Here is a 16,598-nt window from a genome sequence, read left to right on the forward strand (position 1 = left end):
ATTCAGATCACATGATGCATGCAAACAAATTAAAAACAATCTGAATATGGCCAGGGACCACCTGCAATACCTCCGTGGACCACCGGGTGAAAAACTAATCAGAGAAGATTTATATAGCTTTACGCCATCACAAGAACAATAGTGACTTTAATTAGTCCTTACGTCACCCCCCCAACACACACACACACACACACACACGCGCGCACACGCACACACACGCCCACCCATCCGACAGAGGATGCAGACAAGGTGCCGAGTAGTAGACCTCACCACTTTAATATCTCGATCTCTCAGTCTGTCTGCAAAACAAGAGAGCAGCAGAGCCAAGAACAGGAATCGTATTGGATCTTCGTTTATATTTTACTTTATTGTTTTACACCATTGTGTGTATTAACCCCAGCTATAGGGAGGAGGGGAGAGAGTTCATACATATTTGGGATTTCATTTAGCCTATTATAATTATTATGGTTCGCCACAAACAGACGCGAACAGCGCTGCTGCTGCGGTTTCATTGAAGGAGGTCCCACCACCACTAATAGGCTACGCGAGCAGGCAGCGGTGTATATGGGGGGTTCTTCCAACGTGATGGATACATGCTCCGGAGGATTCAAAGTTCTCCTTGTTGGAATTCTGGGTGAGTCTATTATAGCCTAATGTTTTCTATTGCTGTACAACGACTGCAAAGGGACATTTCCCCAAATGTACAACATTATACAAATGCTCTTTCTGATTTAAATACGCTTCAGTTTAGTATAACGGTGTCGCCTGCAGTGCTCATATAAGATTGCGAACGAGTCTCTAATAGGACAGCCATTCACTATAACATTTTCATGTCAAGGAGGAACGCCAGATATTAATTAGATTGATATGTTTTGGGCCACAGCCACAGATCCGGATCTGAAAGTGTTTGTCGTGTGCCAGGCAGGCTGAGGCAGCCTGACAGGGTGTTTGCAGATTTTCTTGCATATTTAAATAGCATATTGCTGATTTTCTACTAGCCTAATAGGCTTAAGGTTAATAGGACCACCGTTTGAGAACCACGGTATAGAACAAGACCAGGCTACCATCGTTTCAAACATTCGGTCAGGACCCATTTGTGGGTCGCAGACACAAAAAGGTCCCTTTTTTGTTTCCTACATTTAGTAGCCCATTTAATTATTATTAGTATTAACATTTAAAAAAAAAACTACCAAAAAAAGCAAACATTTTCATTAAAAAAATAAAATAAAAAAGTAGGCTAGTGAAAATAGCCGATCTACAAGCTTACAACGCGGCGCAAAGCAACGTGTTGTGAGATTGTAGGCCTATATCTGCTATTTTCACTTGGGTCCCGGACTAAACGCCATTGGGCCAGTGGGGCCATGGCCCAGGGGCTCTTGGCTCTCAGGGGCCCTTCGGGGAAGTTGGACCTCGTGGTATATGTTTGACGCCCCGGAAAAGGGCTCCTGGGGCCCTTCATTGGTCATTGATTTTGTTAAACTAGTCCTTACCCGTTCTGAATATATGAAAAGCAAATGATGTTCAGTGTGGTGTCGAAACAGCGCGTGTGTTCACGTTAACATGCCCCGTCCGAGTTGTTTTCCCTGTGTGGGTCGGTTACCGTGTGGGTCTGTTACGTGGAAAAGTGTGTCCCAGTATTAATCTGTGTCCGTCCCAACATGCATTTCACTGGTGACCCGGAAGCCGTCCCAACATGTATTTCACTGGTGACCCGGAAGCGGACAGACACACCGACAGACAGCGATCGGTGAATTGAATTTAGTAATCAGAGGGACAGCGCATCAGAGGGACAGCGCATGTGCGATGTTTTGGAGATAAAGCCAGAGGCCAGACTGAAATGGTTTGGTCTCTCTCTCTCATAGTGAGTATATCGGTAGTAGGATGTTGAGGTTGGAACTGCCAGACAGGAGGGCTAGAGGAAGACCAAAGAGAAGATTTGTAGATGTAGTGAAAAAGGACATGAAGTTAGTTGGTGTGAGAGAGAAGAGGAGGCAGAGGACAGTGTAAGATGGAGGCAGATGATTCGCTTTGACGAACCCTGAAGGGAAAAGCTGAAAGGAAAAGAAAGAACATGTCTTTATTTTCTTACTATCATAATAAGAATGCTATACCGCCCGTGACAGATTGAGCTCATTGGTGGTCAGGTTGAATTATGGTACACAAGTAAGAACGTGTTGTGACTAAAGCTGCTCAGACAGACGCCTTGATTATGTGGTGATAATGTTTCACATAGTATGTGCAGTACACCCGATTCTGGATTCATAATTGTGTAACAGACCCTGTAGAGAAAGGTTAGGTAGGGTGAGTCGACTTGACTATTATCATATAGGCATGTGTCCATCAGTGTGACATCCTGGTCCACAAAGAGGATAGTGACCCTCAATAGTTTTAATTTTTATTTATAATTTTTCTCCCACAATTTTGTAACCCATTTTTCACCCCTGTGTCAATTATCTAATGTGATCCTGGGCTCTACACACCCTCCGCCAACCTGGGAAGAGCAACGGACTTCAACTCATGTTTCCTTCATGCATGAGTGCATGTCCAAGTCGCTCCTTTACACCTGACAGGGGGAGTTTCCCTGTTTGGACGTAGCGCGTGGAAGGAACACGTTATTCAAACCAGTTCCTTTCCCCCCCCCATCAGGCGCCCCGGCTGGCCAGGGGGAGGCAGTTTAGAGACCATGATTACTGCATGTTTTTTGTGAGGGTACCTACCCTAGGGACATGCAAACTCCACACTAGGGATGTCGGTAACGGATAATTTCCCATCCGGTTAGCCGACAGGATTAACCGGGTCATTAACGGATAATTGGTTGATTTTTTTTTTTTTTTTTTGGCTACCCCAAATGTAATATGCATGTATAGGCTACATAATTAAAGTTGGTAAACGAAATGGTATACATTTATTTATGCTCCTTTTAAAAAGACAAACAAAAAAGCAACATTTAACAAAAAAAATAAATTGTTGTAGGCTTAATCATCAATAAACAACGCATCGCATCTGCATGCATGCATCTGCGCGTCTACAGTACAGAGGTCCGCCGGTTCTAGTCCAAAACATAAATAAGTCCAGTCCAGATCTGAGCAGCCTATATCTATAAAGCCACTGGACGCATGGACTAAGCCTTTTTTTATTATTAAGGAAGATCAGCATGCATGTCACCGTGTTCTGTTTGTTGACTTTTCGCTGACGAGAAAACGCTCAAACATCGATAGCACATGGCTAACTTGATAGCCGGGAGGAGGAGGAGGAGGAAGCGGCGGCGGCTGTAAACGTTCTCCCTCCAGGCCATTAATGGATTTAATAATGTAGGTCTCTGCATTGATACGGTCGACATGTTGCGTTAATCTCGTCTCGCTGTCACTCGCTTAAGTTTTGACTACCGCAAAGCTACCGTTGTAGCCAACTAGCCATTTGAAGTACAACAGAGAACTTTGGGACAACGACATTGCGGGGGCAGAAAACAGCGCCCGAGCGCTGCTGTTCATGCAGCCTGGAGTGTGACAAGCTGGACGGTGCAAATAACAGCAATTTTAGGCATGTGTGCAACATGACAACTGTTTTAAAGTATTGTACAGTGACAACTACAGTCTCTGTAATGTTTATGTTGTACTATTACTAAAAACGATCTAAAATAAAAGGGATTTAAGATCAGAACACGCATTTATTATTATGCAAATTAACCGTAAAGCTGATAAGCATACCCGGATATTTCTTAACGGTCGGCTAACCGGCTAGCCGGTTAACCCCCGACATCCCTACTCCACACAGAAAGGCCCTTTCGCCAACCCCGCCTCGGGTATGGGCACTGTGACCCTCAATAGTTATGTAGTAGTAGTAGGGGTGTAACAATATAGTAACATGCTTCGAAAATGTTCAAGAATCGTAGTACCGTTATATCGATTTATGTAAACAGCAATATATCATATAATTTGACTTTGTATGGTATCGTTTATAATCGTATAATCGTTTTACAATGCAAATAAACGATTATCATTACTCTTTACTTGTGCAAATATGATGTCCATGCATGTGCCAGATAATCACCGTTTACTTTATATCCATAATAATGGAAGTGGGAAGCCATGCAAGGCACCAACCTGATCATCGGGGGCAGTTAAGGGTTTTGGTGTCTTGCTCAAGGACACTCCAGCCTTAACCCATTCTGGACGGGAACCCCTTTTGGTGTTTTAATAGTTTAGCTATTGAAATAGCTAGCTCATAGCGCGGCACTCGGTGCCGTGCTATGAGCTTGTAGATCTGCTATTTTTGAAAAATCTTGAAAATGTGGCGCAAATTTGGAATATATATTCTTTCCGAGTGAACATTTTTAACTCAAATCTTTGCTTCTGGGGGGTCCCTGGAACAACATATTTTCAGATGGGGGTCGGTGGCCAAATTATAATACATATATTTGTAGGGGTCCTTGACATGAAAACGGCTGGCATAGAAACATGGGTTTTTCAGAAAACTGTCAAGATTAAGAAGGCATTTGTAGAATCGATCAAGCGATCGCTCCTGAGCCATGGATGACTGTAGTGGATAGCGATTAGCGAATGGTCTGTACTTGTATGTGTAATTGCTATAATCTTTTACATGTTTTTTGGTGTCCTTCAGTTGGCTTGAAAATATATTATACTTATAATTTATAAGAGTACAGAAGTGTCCGTAAACAAGCTTCAATTATACTGAAAGGTTTACAAATTAAACCCACCCATCAAACAATACTGCTCACCACCCCCACAATTTATAAGAGTACAGAAGTGTCCGTAAACAAGCTTCAATTATACTGAAAGGTTTACAAATTAAACCCACCCATCAAACAATACTGCTCACCACCCCCACAACCACCACTAGACCTCACTAATTTCCAACCCCCATGGCTACGGCCATGGTTGTGACATGCAATGGGCTCTATGCATACACGCCATTTTGGAAAGAATTTGGGCCCCTTCCCTACTTCCTTCACAGGTGTTACCGCTGATACTAATGAAGGCTCTGTTCCATTCTGATCAAACCGTGTCAGGGTGCTGCCTGCTATATTGTGCATGAATTGGCCCACTGGAAACTCTATGCTACACCACTGGGTCTCAAAGTGTCCTTGAGTGGGTTCCAAATGGCCCCGTACGGGTCTGTAACTCTGAAAGTGTAGTGTTGTGGGGGTCCTTGAAATTAAAAGGTTTGAGAATCACTGCACAGGCTCTGTACACTAAATGGAACAGAGCCTTAATTAGTATCATCGGTAACACCTGTGGAGGAAGTAGAGAAGCGGCCCGGAAGTTAAACCATTGGCGTGCTCCAGAGCTACAGTATGTGTGTGTCCGTGGGGTCGACACAAGGGCACGAGTTGAACAACAGTGACGGCTATTGTTCTCCCCCTCACCACGTTAGTTGGCCAAGTTAGGCTACGATTGACTGGGTCAGCAAACCCATCTGACAAGATGATGATGAAAATAAACAAACAAAAACAAAGCAGGAGAGAACAAAGAAAGCGAAGAAATCTAATCGGGTGCTTGGTGGCTTGTTTTTGAGCCCCCAAATATACTATATATATAGGCCTATATATCTTTCTATGATAACTGCCTCCTTGACTAAAAAGATTTACCATTGTGTGGTTGGTTTATATTTTGTATTATTTCTATGAATTATTAATTAATTATTGATGTTATATGTTAAGCACGATGGCTTTTATTTTTGTTAGGGTTTAGTATAATAGGACCCAAAAGCAGAACTCAGAACCAGCTGAATACAATGGTATTTATTCAACCTTAAATTCACAAAACAGGTGAAAAAGCAAAAATAGGCTTGGGGCTGTGTTGGGCTATGTTGGGCTGGTCGGCAGGCAGCAGGCGTAGAACACTGGGGGCACAAGGAGACGAGGAATTAGAATAAAGTTGATCGCAAGCAAAAAACGGAGCTCAGAGGCACAGTAACTTTACCGATCGGCAACTGACAAACTGGCAAGGGCTGGAGTGACGAGCCAGGGTTTTTATCAGCTGGGCTTGATGAGGAGATGACCCCCAGGTGTGCAGTTCCACAGGAGGTAGATTATAGCAGGTCACAGCCCAGGAAGCCAGGCACACGCCCATGCCAGACCATATAGGGAAAAGGAAAAAAACAGAAACACAGCAGAAAAACAGCCAGCCCATAGCAATTTTTACTAATATGTGAAATTGATCAAGTGATGGTGGACGGATACAGCATTATAAGCTCACATTTGCCTACAGACAACATCTCGTGTGGCAGTCATCATCAGTGAAAACACAAAGTTCCACTCTGGAATGCACAAACTGGGTCAGGTAAATTAGTATTCTGCGCGGCTGGGCATGCATGGGAATAAATCTCCAGTCTATGGCCCAGCCATAGTGAACACAAGTGGTACTTTAACTTTACCCATTAAGACCCGAGACCAGATTGTACAAAAACGTATCAGTGGTGCGCAAACTCAGTGGTATTTGGCCGCGGACACCCATCTGAAAATATTTTGTTCCAGGGACCCCTCAGATGCAAATATTAGAGTTTAAAACTTTCACTGGGGAAGAATATATATCAAAGATATATGCACACATTTTCAGGATTTTTCAAAAATAGCAAACCGACAAGCTATCTTTAGGTAAAGTATAAAATAATGCATGGTTAATGTGGTTAAAACGCTAAAATGACTTAATGGGTATGGGAATCCAGAACAGCGCTGGATGTACTTGGCATGGATGGATCGAGGGGCCAGTGTCCAGGTCCTCGGACATCGACGGGGAGGTCTGACCATGGACCCGGCCAACCCGAGTGCGAGGTCACTGGTTCAATCTCCGGGCAAATTCGTGACACTTGGCCCAGTACCCATGGGGGGCCTCCAGTCAGCCGAGGGAGGGAGAAGCCCCTGGAAGTTGATTATTATTTTGTTTATTGATAGGGACAATACAATGCACAGTAAATATATTAGCGCCAGAAATAGATTTGCTAGTCCCTGGGTGGGCGTTGTCAGTAGCAACTATATTTACAATTAAGTTGGGGCCAGTTGGCGACGGCAGAGGACCAGTTGGCGACGGAAGAGGACAGGTCGCCACGTCGCAAAGGGCGCCAAGTCACACACCGTGACGTATGCGGAACTGCCGTTGCCACCTCTGCTCTGCCTGTGCTCTGACGTCACTCATTTTACCTCTGCGTTTTCAACCGAGCTTCTGCAGTCTCCGATTCCCTTTATACATAGTTTCTGTTTCCGGTCGCGGCCGCTTCCGTTTGTGAAAGCGGCCATTACACTCACTCCCTCAGTCTTAAACATCTACTTCTCTTCAAGAGGGGCGTTAATATTGTAACCTCGACACAGCATAACATCAGAAATGATCCCAGAATGTCCGCGTTCTGTTCACTCACACGGATGCAGCCAAGATTGCGAGAAAACTAAATCTTAAAACGGCAATAAGTGGACGACCGTGTTTTCTGTGTTTCCTTCTTCTGATTGGCTACGGCCGATCAGAAGAATTTATTTTTATTTTATTCTTTTGATTTATTTATTTACCAGTAAGACGCCTTAAGGGCGAGAAGCGACTGCAGGTGGCGGGGCAACAACAGACTTAAAAAAATTCTCAGTGTAAATCTGGCAATGTACACGCACACAGAGACTAGGAGTGCGTTCGGAAATGTGCACCGGGAGCGCACTCGTGTGTGTGTGTCAAGGCTGTCGCGATTCTCGATTCGTATCGAAATCGAAATTGACATTCGATACAGTGTATCGAAATCACCAGCCGACTCGCGATATTTCATTGCATGCGCATGCACGGCCGTCCGTTTATTCACCCCGGAACGTTTCTCACAGGACGAGTTTCAGCCTGTCGGACTTATATGCCGGTGCACAACCCAGCCTGTATGTAGCACTAGCTCATTGCGGTGGCATCATCAGAGCAGACAACACCACACCCAAATTCACCCAAAGGAAGAAGCCGTTTATATCGCTGTTTATATAGTATGGTTGTGTACAATAGCAGAGTGAAAGGTTCCATATGAGGCTGCCTGGAGTCTGGGCTGGCGCTGGCCTCCACGCTATGGCTGCTTTGACATGTATCGCATTCGCATCGAGACGAGGACCGCAGCGCGAAGCTGTGTTCAGTGCGAGACATGAGGCAGCCAGCGTGGAGGCTAACGCCAGACCAGCCCATGGAACCTCTCCCTGAAGCTGCTACATTAGAGCGCCAGAGTGAGCTCCTTTAGTGGGGCTAATGTTAGTCCCGAGTCCCGACTCCAAGTATAGGAGTAGCCCTGAAACATGACTGTGAACAAGCCATGTGAACCATGACTAAGTTACCAGCTAGCGCCCCTCAAAAACAACTAGAGGCAAAAACAAAAGCTAGTGGCTAGCGCCCAGCCGCCCCTCAAAAACAATGTTTTATTGCTTAATCTTTTGTAGTCACTATTCATTGATTCACTGGCACATATAATATTTTGGGGTTCCTTGACCTGAAATAGTTTGAGAACCACTGACATAGAAACATAGTTTTTATGTCAGGATTTAGAAGGCCTTTTGTAGAATCGAGCTCAGGTCTAAATGGGGCGACTGTGGCTCAAGAGGTAGAGCAGGTCGTCCAATGATCCATGGGTCGGCGGTTCGAATCCCGGCTCCTCCTGGCTACATGTCGAAGTGTCCTTGGGCAAGACACTGAACCCCAAATTGCTCCCGATGTGCTGGTTGGTACCTTGCATGGCTTCCGCCGCAATCGGTGTATGAATGTGTGTGTGAATGGGTGAATGTAATGCATCTATGTAAAGCGCCTTGGATAAAGGCGCTATATAAATGCACCATTTACCATTTAAATGGGTTAAAGGATTGCACCATGGTCCATGGTACTAGTAACTTTAAGATTAACACTTAGACTGTGGGATTAATTCATCGTGATCCCCATTTGACTGCCTAGTTTTTCACTATCCTTTGAAGAACCACCTGGCTGCCATCGTCGTTCCATTTCATGAAAATCCACCTTAACCCTTAGAAGGTGAAAGACGCCAATTGGCGTCTTCATCAGAATTCCGTAAATGATCAATGACGCCAATTGGCGTCTTCGCCGTTTTTGATTAATCTAAACATATTAATATGCTCCGAAGCGCTGTTTAAATTCCTGAGCTTATATTCCAACTACATTACCCAGAAAACCCGTGTCACGTGACACACGTGTACGTGTTGCCATTGGAAGCTGGTCCCACCCCCTGTAAACAGTGGGGGCAGAGGGAGTCTTCATTGTTTTGCCTGTTTACCCGTCTCGCCCGAGCGATTTTCTAGCAGAAAAAGTTGAAAGCAGTACTATTTATTTGAGCGAGTTTTGTGGTAGTAGTATTGATCCATACGCGTCCCAGTCGCCTTCTCCAGGCGGAGTAGCCCTGGTCCAGTGCTTACAGCGAGACTCGCTGCTCCCTCCCTCCTTTTTTCATTGTCTCCCCATCGTCGTCCGATGAGCTATACCGGGAAACCATTGAAGAAGACGATCAACCCGGAATGTTTTGAGGTAATCTTATTGTAGAAAATGCCCTTCTATAGTGATCAGAAATCATTAGATGATCGCTACAAATAGATGCTTGGATAATTACTACTACTAGTCAGATCATGACGCCAGAATGACTCACCACGATGGCCCCCAGCCATTAGCCAGCAGGCTAATGGTGTCGATCGGTTGGTCGGTGCAGTACAAATGTATCGTAGCAGGCATGCACGCATGGCAGTACAAGTATTTTATATTGTAGCGTGCCTTATAGGCGATCTGATCTTTAGAGTAATGTTCGCTCCTTTTATTTACTGTCTACAAAGACGGAGAACAAACATGCATCGTTTACTGAAGCAACGCGTGGTTATGACCTTGCTACAAGGATCGGAGGGGGGACGGGGAGTGAAGCTAACAGTAGCGTATTATATAAGATCTGTATGACGTTTCATTGACGTCTGAGCTTGCATGATAATCGCATTCATTGAATATTGTATACTATCATGATTGTACATTGTTTAGTGTGTCTCCGTGTGATGATGATGATGACGATGATGTCAGATAGCCTACGTCCCGTCCCCCCCCCCAACTGGCTATTGGCCGGGCTGACTACAGCTAAATGTTTATTTTTATATATTTAGAACTGGCATCAGATGAGGAGGAGGAGGAGGATGATGATGATGATGATGATGAAGACGAAGAGTCAAGACTGCGATGGAGTTCTCCGACACTGAACCGGATGCATTCATTCATTTCAGTTGTTGTTTTTTTTAAATTTAGCCTACACACACACACACCGTCAAGAACAACTGGAATGCAGTGGTTTGGGGACACTGGGGAGTTTGGGGACAACTGTTTTGTATGTAGGCCTATTTATTTTCTGTAATATTTATTATAATTGTATTATGTTAGTAGTCATAAAAAATAAAAGACGCTTTTACAATGAGTTAGACCTGTCATGGCTATTTTGTTCACTATTCTGAGGTTTATGGTTTGACTAAGCGAGTTTCAACTGTGATTTACTCTGTAACGGTAGATGGTAAGAACCCAATTTCTTGTTATAATACAGTATACATTCAAGTCTATATTTTGATACATATCATGGGCACAAAGTCATATCAAAACAATGTCCTTGGATGTGTTTTTTATCAAAACTGTTTCTTCACAACAGGTTTTTGAGATACATGCATGAATAGACAAGGTACTGGTAAGACTATGTAAACATGGTATATATCAAAATGTGCGTTAGAATGTCTAATTTTACCCCAAAAAAGAATTGAGTTTATATGATGTTCCATTTCAGAGCTAGGGGGACTTTTAGCTGGATAGGTCAGATTGATCATGACTGACCATGCTATTTATAGATGGCAAAATATCTACAGTGGTACATGTGAGAAACTTTTTATTTTATTTTAATTGAACTAGACAACTCACCCTTTAAAATGAGATATTGCATGGCTATGTACGCCCAGCAGAAAAAAAGTTATTTAGAAAATAAAACTTCAACCGGGCATAACTTTTTTTGTTGTCCTAGAAACACTACCCAGTGTAAATGCAGGCTCTTTTAAATGGCTTCCAACACAAAAACTAAACATTTTATCAACTCAGTTAATTTTTTTCCTGGAAGCAGACAAGCCAAGCTTTCTCTGAAGGTCTTTCGTTGTCACACATTCACAACAGAGAATTTTCAATAAATCATTCAAAAACGCCATTCTGCCATAGAGAAGTCTAAAAACTATATAGAAATCCTTGAAACTCTCAAAGAGTTAAAATGGTGTGATCGTTTGTAATAGTGTTCCAAAATCTTCTGCAGTCCCGACAACGGGGAGCGGTGATGCACGGGCGCAGCCATTACGAGCCACAGACTTTACATTGCACCTCAATTTCCCAGAAGCGCTAGCAAGCCAGCGTGACTGATCTTTTTCCGGTTATGTCATCCAAACGCGTCACTTATCCCATTGGGAGGGAAGCTGTTCTTTATCAATTAACTTGTGTAACTCGTGAATGGGAGGGAAAGGTGTTACGTGTACTTTATACACATAGGCTACACATCTATTTATGATCCTTTTTGGAAGGTTGACGTTTTATGTTGCACTGCCTGAGGGGGGATGGTAGTGCCTGAGGGGGATGGTATTTCATATTCTTTATGGCTGTAAGCACATAGGGAAATGTCTACTTTTTAGATACAACATGTATCTAAAAAGGTGGTTAAAGGGTGATATAACAACACGTACTTTTATAAGAGCATGGCAAACAAACACATAATGACCTTTGGGGTGTGTTCTAAATTCTAACTAAAAATTTCAGCATTGCTTAGGGAGTTTTGCCGACAAACTGTGAACGGCAAAATATGAGAATGTGTTCATTGTTAAGTTCCTTACACACCACAGGTGTTGTTTTCATGCAATAATTAACCTCGAAATACATTTGCTCAAACTAGTGTTTGTGCCATATGGGTAAATCAAATCCACACTGAACAACATATTATGCAGTGAAAAAGCACCCAATTGTTATTTGGCAGTTTACGCATCACACTCCCAAAACGCTGCAGTAAATTCCCTTCAGGTTTGGTTATAGTTTGAGACATTTCTATGAATTATCGCTGGATTTCTGGATTGGCAGGGAGAGCATGTCTTCTCTTTAGAAATGGCATGAGTTTAGGGGTGACTGTAACTTTAATCTTCTTCCAAATGTGAAAGTATGTCATGAGAATGAAATTGGGTGCCCTGAATAGGTGTAGCAGAGTGGACCCAGGGACCTCTTCAGCCTATATGGCTGCTATGGAAGTCTATGCACGTGTGCGTACTTGATCGAGGTGAATCAGTGATGAGACATCAAAGTAATGTGAAGTGGAGACGTTTTTCGCCTTGACCCCAACCCACTTTCGCTTCCCTTGTCATACCGACTAATTATTTGCATTAGCTCGAAGCCTACATCCGTGAATAATTTGTGAAGTTATGCATGGTCAGTAACTTAAATGTGCATAGATTTATGGGTTGACTTCAAATATACCATGAAAAATAGTTAACTGTGCATTGTGCCACCATGGCTGCCATGACAGTAGTTGTCTGTGGCATAGTGGAGTCACTGGAATGTATTATGCTCCTTGTTGTATTTGGGTGCGTTCGGATATAGCGCACTGAACGCACTATGCAATACAAACTAATACAGGGGCGCCATGGCGCAGTCGGTAGCGCTGACGCCTCACAGTTTCAAAGGAATACGTCCGAGTTGCGCCCTCCGTCGCGGTCTAAACTAAAACTAGGTCGAAAGTCCCTCTCTTTGTGGGGCAGAAAACTGTCGCCTCCTTGTCATGACTCATTATACTTGCCCCTCCCTCCCCTCTCTGTGCGGCCTAGATTGAGAGACTGGTTTCACCTGGGCTCAATTCCCAGCTGAGGCTAGTTGCCCTAATGACTTGGGAGGGTACTGTATTTAGGACTTCCCTTTGTACTTTTGTTGACTTTTGCTGTATTATTTTGTAACAGTGAATGCTTGCGCTACCGTTTTTCCTGCTCTAATTTGTGTTTCCCGTGTTCTATGTTTTTTAAGTGGTGCAACCACTTCCTTAAGTGACTATGTGTGTGCATGGGTGGGTGGGTGCGTCTGAGCACGAAAACAGCATGGTTGTTTTTCACCACCTGTGCGCAACCTAACACACACACAAACACACACACATATCAACTGTATATATGGTGATTTCGGGTGTGCCAGTACAGTACAGTGACAGTACAGTAGAGGGTACAGTAGAGGGACCCCCACACGGTAACTCTGTCATTTCTCAACTGTTTCGGACGTGGGGCAGTTCACCGGAATCGGGCCAGCACCCTGGGTGCGTTCCTGTGGGTCTGGAACCCCCCCCCCCCCCCCCCCCCTGGGGACCCCCACACGGAGTTGCACGGGTGAGATTTTTTTTTTTTTGCTCTGTGAGGTGTACCTTTGTTTGCCTTTTCCATTCTGACGGTATTGCATTGTTAAATACATTTATTTCATGATGGTCAGTCGCTTCATTCTGGAGCAGTGTAGCCTACCAGTTAGTTTTAGTCTTAGTCTCTTGAATAGTTTTCATTTAGTCATATTTTAGTCACCTGGAATGTTTTAGTGTGTCATAAGATTTTAGTTGACTAAATCTACAGTTGATTTAGTCAACTAAGATGTATTTTGGCGGGCCTTGATGTTGTCGTAATGACTGATTTTAAACTTGCAGAAAATAGCCGATCTACAAGCTCACAATGCGTCGCGCGGGCCTTTTGGTGGGCCTTGATGTTGTCGTAATGACTGATTTTAAACTTGCAGAAAATAGCCGATCTACAAGCTCACAATGCGTCGCGCGGCTATTTTCAGCATGCAACCAAGTGTAAAATTACTTATACAGGATCTCTTGTCCACTACTCCCTTCCTAGCATTTTAGTCTAGTTTTTATTTGTTGACGAAATTGTCAATACATTTAGTCTTAGTTTTAGTCATCGCCCACCCCCTTTTCCCCTCACTGTATATTTTTATTTTCCCTTTTTTCCCCTTTTTACCTCCCTTATGATGAATTCAGGACTGTTCTGTTCTTTGACTATATAGAAGTGTCTATTTGTACGTCTCTAAATGTTTTGATGAATTGAACAAGGTGGACCCTCTTGTAAACAAGTGTAATGCTTAATTGGGTCGTCCACTCACAGTTAACAGTCTTTGTATTGAGTTTGTGCTTGAATTGTACTGTAATTCTGCAAACTGTTAATAAATATTTCAATCAATCAAAAAAAATCGTAGCTTAGTTTTCATTTATTTAGTGAAAAAAGGTAGTCGACGAAAAATGTTCGTCTTAGTTTTAGTCGACAAAAACAACACCGTAGCCTACAATGGTGTGTCAAATATTAGCCTTCCCAAACTCTCCTGCCGGAAGTACCTCTACAATAAATTATCCCGGAAGTGTTAGGCTTATAGGGAAGCCCTTAGAAGTAGCTAGTGCTAACCAGCTCCAGTAAGTGGTGACTATAGTTACTGTTGATGCGCCTAGAATTAAATTGAATAATTTATTGACAAAGTTTTCTAAAAAGTAGGCTACAGCAATAAACCTTGCACGTACACAGGTCGTCGATTGAACTAAATCGAGTGACACAGACACAAAAGTGGCGGGAAACAGACAAAACAATAAACAACATTAATAATTGTATTTTTGTGTACGACTCTTGATGACCGCCAATGATCGCCAATGGGCTATATGCACACATAATAACTCTTCGTACTTCCGGGCCGTTTCCCTATACTTCCTCCACAGGTGTTACCGATGATACTAATTTAGGCTCTGTTCCATTTATTGTGTAGTGGTTCTCAAACTTTTTAATTTCAAGGACCCCCATAACTGTACAAATGAGTGTACAAATGGAACCAAATGGACCCTTACTGGTCCATTTGGTTCCATGTGTAGCCTACCAATAGCAGCACCCTAACTCTGTTTGACCAGAATGGAACAGAGCCTTCATTAGTTCTTTACAAAATGGCGTGTGTGCATATAGAGCCCATTGACCGTTATCCAGCTCAGCCCTAGAGTTGCAATATTGTGGTGTAGTTTCTATTGTTGAAGACATGGGGTTTATTTGGTTAATAGCGACAGATGGCGTTTTGGTAACAAATGAACATTTCTACAACTAATATTATAAGGGTGGGCCTCACCCCTATACCTCTGTAAAGCACAATGGGCAACCGGAAAAGGAAGAGACACGCGTTATAACATATGCTGTGACATAGCATAAAACAGATATTTTCATTAAACAATGTATTTGTGTTGCTTTTCTTGAATGATTCCCACGGTGCAATGCCTTCTAACGACATGACGCAGTGGTTTCCTGTCCTGGCCTTTGTTTAGATCTGTAGTTTTCCTACAGACATCCACAACAAGAGAGACCATGCAGGCCTATATGGCCTGAAAGCCAAAATCATCCCCATCGTCAATATTGCAGGATTTCTGTTTGCAATAGCTGTTGGAAATAGTCCCCACGTTATGCGAGTGGGATTTCTCTGCAGTTTTCTCTGCAGTTCTTTCGGAGTGTGAGGCATCCATTAGTATTCCAGAGTAAATCAGTCCAGATTTGCACTAGCAAAATGCATTAGCATAATTTGTTGTTGCTGTTATTGTTCATCTCTGTCAGGGTTGACTGCCCCTTTAAAGTTAGCTGAGGAGGAAGTTGGAACTGTCAATAGTCTTGGATAATGCTTGGCAGTGAAGTAGACATAAAGAAAGACACTATAGAGCGTCGCAGTCCCGCCTCCTACCCTGGACCAGGAAATGAAACCCAATGCATTTTCCTCATAGACATTTCTTAAAGTATTTATTTAAAGACGGTTACGCCGCGGACAAAGCCAACTCGAGTCGTGACAACTCATGACAACACAAACAATATTTTGGACCAAACAAATTAGAAAGAAGAAAAAAACGGCAGATTACAACACTTTTTTTGTTGTTTTTCTTCTTATTAATAATAGTAATTATTTGTTTGGTCCAAAATATTGTTTGTGTTGTCACGACTCGAGTTGGCTTTGTCCGCGGCGTAACCGTCTTTAAATAAATACTTTAAGAAATGTCTATGAGGAAAATGCATTGGGTTTCATTTCCTGGTCCAGGGTAGGAGGCGGGACTGCGACGCTCTATATAGGGGCTTCATAGAGCACCGAAGTCCTGATGTCACTGCCCTCTACTACCAGCAGAGGGCAGTGAGCGCCATGGTTCATGTATGTTTTTATAAGCATTGTACTCTCCATAGGGGGATTTTAGATCGCCTCATATAAGAACTGTGTTTGAAAAATAAACCGATCACCCGGGCCTTTTCACTCATATGGATATGAAGCATCGACTGAAGGTGGAAATGTACAAATATACCCAAAGAGTAACAAAATAAGCGTTAGAAACGAGCCAAACAACCCAGAGACTACATTTCCGGGTAGGCTGCTTCTGCCCGCAGCCCGTCGCACAACAGAAACTGAACGTTAATTACGTTTATTTTTATTTTTATTTTATTGATATATAATGTATCGTGGTTAGTACGAGTCGAGTCACCACCAGCTGAGCTTACGTCAACGAGGAATCTCAGGAACGCAATATGTTGACAGCTGGGCGTGACGTATATGCTCAGCGACATTGCA

The 16,598-nt window shown here is 43.2% G+C and overlaps 1 protein-coding gene across 1 annotated transcript in view; it reads left to right on the forward strand.

Annotated features, from left to right (window-relative positions):
* Positions 1-380: 380 nt before the first annotated feature.
* The window catches only part of LOC306912670 (receptor activity-modifying protein 3), a 32,816-nt gene continuing 16,598 nt past the window's right edge, over positions 381-16,598 (forward strand). Inside the window, exon 1 of the mRNA XM_079489060.1 lies at positions 381-634. Within this exon, the coding sequence (XP_079345186.1) occupies positions 565-634 (70 nt within the window). The 5' untranslated portion in view covers positions 381-564. The remainder of the gene's footprint in view (positions 635-16,598) is intronic.

This window comes from Electrona antarctica (assembly GCF_951216825.1).
Source record: "Electrona antarctica genome assembly, chromosome: 20".
NCBI lineage: Eukaryota > Metazoa > Chordata > Actinopteri > Myctophiformes > Myctophidae > Electrona > Electrona antarctica.